Source organism: Terrapene carolina, unplaced genomic scaffold (genome assembly GCF_002925995.2).
Source record: "Terrapene carolina triunguis isolate 2854851 unplaced genomic scaffold, T_m_triunguis-2.0 Scaffold51046, whole genome shotgun sequence".
NCBI lineage: Eukaryota > Metazoa > Chordata > Testudines > Emydidae > Terrapene > Terrapene triunguis.
The window spans coordinates 1-5,846 of record NW_020715397.1 but is presented as its reverse complement, the minus strand read 5'-3'; the positions used below and the strand labels follow the sequence as shown (position 1 = coordinate 5,846).

Here is a 5,846-nt window from a genome sequence, read left to right as displayed (position 1 = left end):
CTCCGCCGTCAGAGCCGGGCGCCCGGCCAGCACCCGCTGCCCTCCGCTCCGCCGTCAGAGCCGGGCGCCTGGCCGGCACCCGCTGCCCTACGCTCCACCTTCGGAGCTGGGTAGCGATATATGTACTTGGGGGGAGGGGCGAGGGGAAGGCACAAACAACCACAGACACAAAGAAGGAGGGGCCCAATCAAATATGTTTGAGAACCACTGCTCTAGGCTACACAACCTCTCAGCACAATGACCCTATGATCACAATAAGAATAGTCAGAGGGGAAGATTTTTGCATAAGAATTGTAAATACCATCAGTGGGCCCTGTCCTGACCCGCGCTGGAGCCAAGGGGAATTTTCCCATTTGACACCAGAAAGCCCAGGATTGGAGCCCAATAACCAAGGACAAACGAGTAATTTTACATGAAAATACATTTGCAAAATGCCCACCACACACACTGATTCATTGGCTATCTATCGCTAGGACCGTCATGCAGAAGAGGTCAGTGAAGAATTCTGTCCAAACAGCCCAAAAGGAAGTTACAAATAAATGAGTCAATAGGCAACAAAATAACAATAAAAGTAAAGAACTAGCCCCCCCCCTTTATAAATCTGGCAGGTCCAGACGAACAGCTCCTGCCTGCTTTATCGCCATCCCCGAGTCACAGATGAGATTCTAGCAGCCAAAACTCCTTTAGCGGGGCCAGTATCTGCCAAGAGGAGTTTCACCCCTTGCTGACTCGTCCTCAGTTGAGCTGGGTTAATAACTTTGAAGGCATTTGTGGGGTATCCTGAGCTGGGACCAGAGGAAATTCCTTTCCCAAGGGAGATGGGAACAAGCTGCTTCCTACCAAATTATCTCAGAGACTTTAACTATTGGACCCTGGCTCTCAGCACCAGCTAGAAAAGAAGGGTCCTGAAAATATGATTTAGTGAGGGGTGAAATTCACCCTGTGCAAAGAAGCCTGTGACGGGGCAGCTGCCCCTCACTGGCTGGCAAAGGGTTAATAGCAGCCCTTGGAGTGGCTGTGCAGAACCCAGCCAACCAGAGGAAGGCTTAGAAGCAGCCAATCAGGGCCAGGCTGGGTCCTATAAGAAGGGCTGCAGGGCAGCGAGGGGCTCTGACTCTCCCTGGAGCTTGAGGGAGAAGGCCTGGCTGCCCCATAGAGAGAAGTACCTGGGACAGAGCAGTGCTGGGCAGGGTCAGGGGAGCAAGCGGCGCTCCAGCCTGGCTGGCTCCTGGACTGAGGCCTTGATACAGGGGCCAAGGCGGTGCTGGGGCTATGGGGAAGTGGCCCAGGGAAAGCAGGTAGCGGCAGAGGGGAAGGAGAGGCTGTGAGCGGCTGCCAGTTATAGGGTCCCTGGATTGCCCCCCTCCCCCCTTTGCCCCACTGGCCACCGAGGGATGTGGACAGCCAAAGGACTGCAGTTTGCCCCTGAGCGAGGGGCTGGACTAGGGGCTGCAGTTCACCCGGAAGGGGGGAGACAACGGAGTTGGGGTGCAGCCGGAGGGCCGGGCCCTGAAGAGGACGCCGCAGTCCGGGAGCGACGCGGGTCCCCACAGACAGCGGAGACGGTGGAGAAGCAGCGACGGAGAGTGAGATGCCACAAGAGGAGGGTGCCCTGCTGATGGACAGAGCGAATTCCCGGAGCAACCAGCAGGAGGCACCACGGTGGTGAGCACAACCCGTTACAGAGCCAGACAAGGCCTAGACACCACTTAAGCCCTATAGAAATCCCCCTTGTTCTCCTTTCCCCCATGTGGGATTTTGGTCTCCTGGACCAACGCACCAATCGTTTCACCCTCGCTCCGGCCAGTCCCTTTGGCTGCCATTTCCCCCACAGGTATCAGAGGGGTAGCTGTGTTAGTCTGGATCTGTAAAAAGCACAGAGAGTCCTGTGGCACCTTACAGACTAACAGATGTATTGGAGCATAAGCTTTCATTCACCCACGAAAGCTTATACTCCAATTCGTCTGTTAGTCTTAAAGGTGCCACAGGACTCTCTGTTGCATTTTCCCTTCAGTCGCTTACTTGGCCCAAACCAACGCCCTTCACGCAGTGTCTGTAAGTCAAAAGTTGACGTGAAATGGCTGGATCATGAAAAGTTCATGAAAAGTTTTGTGGAAAAATTGGAAAGAGTCCAGCGGAGGGCAACAAAAATGATTAGGGGGCTGGAGCACATGACTTATGAGGAGAGGCTGAGGGAACTGGGATTGTTTAGTCTGCAGAAGAGAAGAATGAGGGGAGATTTGATAGCTGCTTTCAACTACCTGAAAGGGGGTTACAAAGAGGATGGATCTAGACTGTTCTCAGTGGTACCTGATGACAGAACAAGGAGTAATGGTCTCAAGTTGCAGTGGGGGAGGTTTAGGTTGGATATTAGGAAACACTTTTTTACTAGAAGGGTGGTGAAGCACTGGAATGGGTTCCCTAGGGAGGTGGTGGAATCTCCTTCCTTGGAGGTTTTTAAGGCCTGGCTTGACAAAGCCCTGGCTGGGATGATTTAGTTGGGGATTGGTCCTGCTTTGAGCAGGGGGTTGGACTAGATACCTCCTGAGGTCCCTTCCAACCCTGATATTCTATGATTCACGTAACGCCTGCTTCCTGGGCTCCTTTAACAGAGGGATTTGGGGGTGGGGGAAGAGTAGACCCAACATGGGACTCTCTCCACATCCCATCCCCTCCTACTTGTTGTGGTTCTCGGTCAGTTATTCATCCGTAACCTCTGGCTGACCAACCCTACGGATGGTCCGTTTTCTCAAGCACCCCAGCCCAGAGCACGTCTCAGCCACGGTGGGAAAAGAGCAGCACAGGCTGGAGCCGGGAGAGCCAGGGTGTCTTAGTTCCCGCCCCCAGAAGGCGTCTGGGGCGGGGAGGCGGCATCAGCAGGCAGTGCGCGGATCGCTTTTTCTGACAAAATCAGCAGGTGGAGGAAAAGCGCTAGAGAAGACACACTTGGTTGTGAGTAAAGCACTTGACAGAACATCTCAACAAAACGTATTGTCCCGGCCGACCCAGCGTCAGCAGAGACCATCCCACGGCCTGAACGCTGGCTGAAGAAGTGTTCGCCAAGAGTTCTAACAACAGGCCAAAGTACGGAGCTGGGAGCAAGTGCTCAGCGGGTGCCAAGTCTGTGTTACTGGGAGCTCCAGATTTACACCATTTCTTCACGAACCACCTAGCAGAGGCAGTAAGAGCCTGTTATTAGGGAAGCAGCATCTGCCCTGCAGAGAGTCAGTGGGAAGGAAAGAATCCAGGAAGCAGGAAACACTGATAGGGACCTGGGGGAAGCACATTAGACAGAAGCTTCCAGTCCAACATGGCAGCTAAAAAGGCCAAGACACAGAGGCTTTGTGCAACGGGCAAAGGGGTGACAGCACCCAGCTCTCTGCCTTGGGATAACCCACTGGAGACGGCGGGCTGTTCGGGACTCCTCAGGAGAGCTGGAAAAATACCGATGCCCGTTCAGAGAAGAGCCACAAAGTGATCTGGGGGCACGAGGGACTGATTGGTGAGGAATAAGCAAAAGAGACAAGTACGTCCAGCTTCGCTGAGCAGTGACCTGACGGGACCCGATACCGAGCCGGGGGAAACATGGGGCGGCCCACGGGAGAGACAGTTTTACAGTAGTGCAAGGTGGGGATAACTGGACGAAATCAAGGCTTAAAGCTGAATGTCAGAAAAAACTTCCCAACCGAGAGATGTTTCAGGCTGTGGAACCCTCTCCCCAGAGCGGTGACACCCCAGAGTTTGGGACACGGACAGAGCACTGGAGGGAACAGACGTGCACTGGCGGGGAGAAGTACTAGATTTTATTAGAAGACTTATTAGTTCTTTTCCAAATCTAACGACTAGGATTCTAGGATAGCCACACGGAGAACGACAAATTTTAACTTTAAAATGACCCTTTTCCTAACTACAAACTAGCAACTAAACCCAAGTCCTTTTATACAAGATGAGAAGTAGTTAGTGTCTATTGGAGCGTGCACAGACCTCACAAGGGAGCGAGGGAAGACCCATCGCTGGAGACGTTTAACAGTAGGCTGGACATATTCCTAGAACATATAGAGTAGAGACCGACCCTGCATTGGCTAGGAATGGGCAAAATGACCAATAGGTCTTTTCCAGCTGTAACTATTCTCCGGCACTGGAGGGTTTTAAGCACAGGTTGGACAAACCCCTGTCAGGGATGGTCTAGATAATACTTGGTCCTGCCGTGAGTGCAGGGGACTGGACTAGATGACCTCTCGAGGTCCCTCCCACCCTACGACTCTGTGATTCGCTGTAAGATCGCTAGGTGGTCTCCGTGAGATGGTCACCTCTCAGGTCAGGGATCAGGCCGTACTCGGTTGCGAAGCCCAGTGCACACTCCTGGTGGGTAAATAGAGTCAGTAAGAGAAGAGAGAGTAAACAGCACTACAGTAATTATTGCTCCAGGGCCTTGCACCTGGAGTTCTCAAGTCCACACTCAATTGAGATTTTCTTTCATTTCCCAGACTGTCACCGGCCCGGCTGGAACAGGCGCCGTCCGTCAGGTCTGTCCAGTAGTTCCACTGAGGAGCTGCTGGCATAAGCCATAACTACAGCGCAGTAGCAAAGCCTCGCCCACCCCCCAAGTACCCACTGGGCCTGACCTAACAACACCACACAGCACAGCACCTCCCACCCTGAGAAATCACTGGCCTTCGCCAGAACAACGCTGCTATGTTTGCTCCACACAGGAACCGGGCTGGAGAGTCCTGCCAGCACCGACCTCTCCTCTCAGTAGTAAGATGAAGATCCCACATCGGTTAACCCAGGCCGTGTCATTTCCAAGCGCTGCTCCATAAACCACAGGTCCCTTCCCAGAAATCTCCCATCCCCCGTGTCAGACGTTCTCTCTAGCACCTCTGGGGGTATTTCCCACCCAGCAAATGGAATTAGTACAACACCTTTGGCATCCTTCAGGGCACGACTCGAGCCTGCGTTTGCATTTGAATTGGAGCTGCGTTGTGTAGGGAATGTGCAGTGGGTTTTCCTTAGGGATGCACGGTTGGTTCGTCAGCGCAGGCCTTCAGCCTGGTTGCTCCCTGTGGCAGGGAGCCGGTTATTTCATCAGCACACTGTACAGCACCACGGCATGTCCAAATCCTAAATTACAGCATTGTTCCTCCTCTGCTCCTGCTCAGGGGACGTAGCATTTCTGTAACTCCCGCCTTAGGTACAGGGCGTTACGGCTTCCAGAGGCACTTGGCTTGGGGCACAGACAGTAGGAGCGGGTGCATCTGGAGGAAGGGGTTGAACGACTCCCCGTCTCCGTAGCAGGACAAGAGTCTCTCCTCCGTGTGGACGGCCTGGTGCACCGTCAGCTCCTTCTTGTGGCTGAAGATCTTCCCGCACTCGGTGCAGGGGTAGACCCGCTCCACCGTGTGGGTGAGGTGGTGTGTCCGCAGGTTGCCCTTGTACTTGAAGCTCTTGCCGCACTCCACGCAGGTGAAGGGCCGCTCCCCCGTGTGGATCCGCTTGTGCTTCATCAGCGTGGTCTTCAGGTTGAAGGTCTTGCCACACTCGGCGCAGACGAAGGGGCGCTCCCCGGTGTGGATGCGCTGGTGGGTGATGAGGGTGCCCTTGCGGTTGAAGCTCTTGCCGCACTCGGTGCAGGTGAAGGGCTTCTCGCCGGTGTGGATGCGCTGGTGCAGGATGAAGGTCTGCTTGGAGCAGAAGCTCTTCCCGCACACGTTGCATTCGAAGGGCTTCTCGCCCGTGTGAATGCGCTGGTGTCGCATCAGGTCGCCCTTCTGGCTGAAGCTCTTGCCGCACTCGGTGCAGGTGAAGGGCTTCTCACCCGTGTGCACCCGCAGGTGAGTGATGAGGTT

At 54.3% G+C, this 5,846-nt stretch overlaps 1 protein-coding gene across 1 annotated transcript; it reads right to left on the bottom strand.

Moving 5' to 3' along the window:
* Window positions 1–3,584: 3,584 nt before the first annotated feature.
* LOC113405813 (oocyte zinc finger protein XlCOF15-like) lies at window positions 3,585–5,843 on the bottom strand (the record flags this gene model as incomplete). Its single annotated transcript, XM_026647070.1, has 1 exon — window positions 3,585–5,843. A coding segment is annotated over one exon (642 nt), but the record flags the coding sequence as incomplete, so codon positions are not given.
* Window positions 5,844–5,846: the final 3 nt, after the last annotated feature.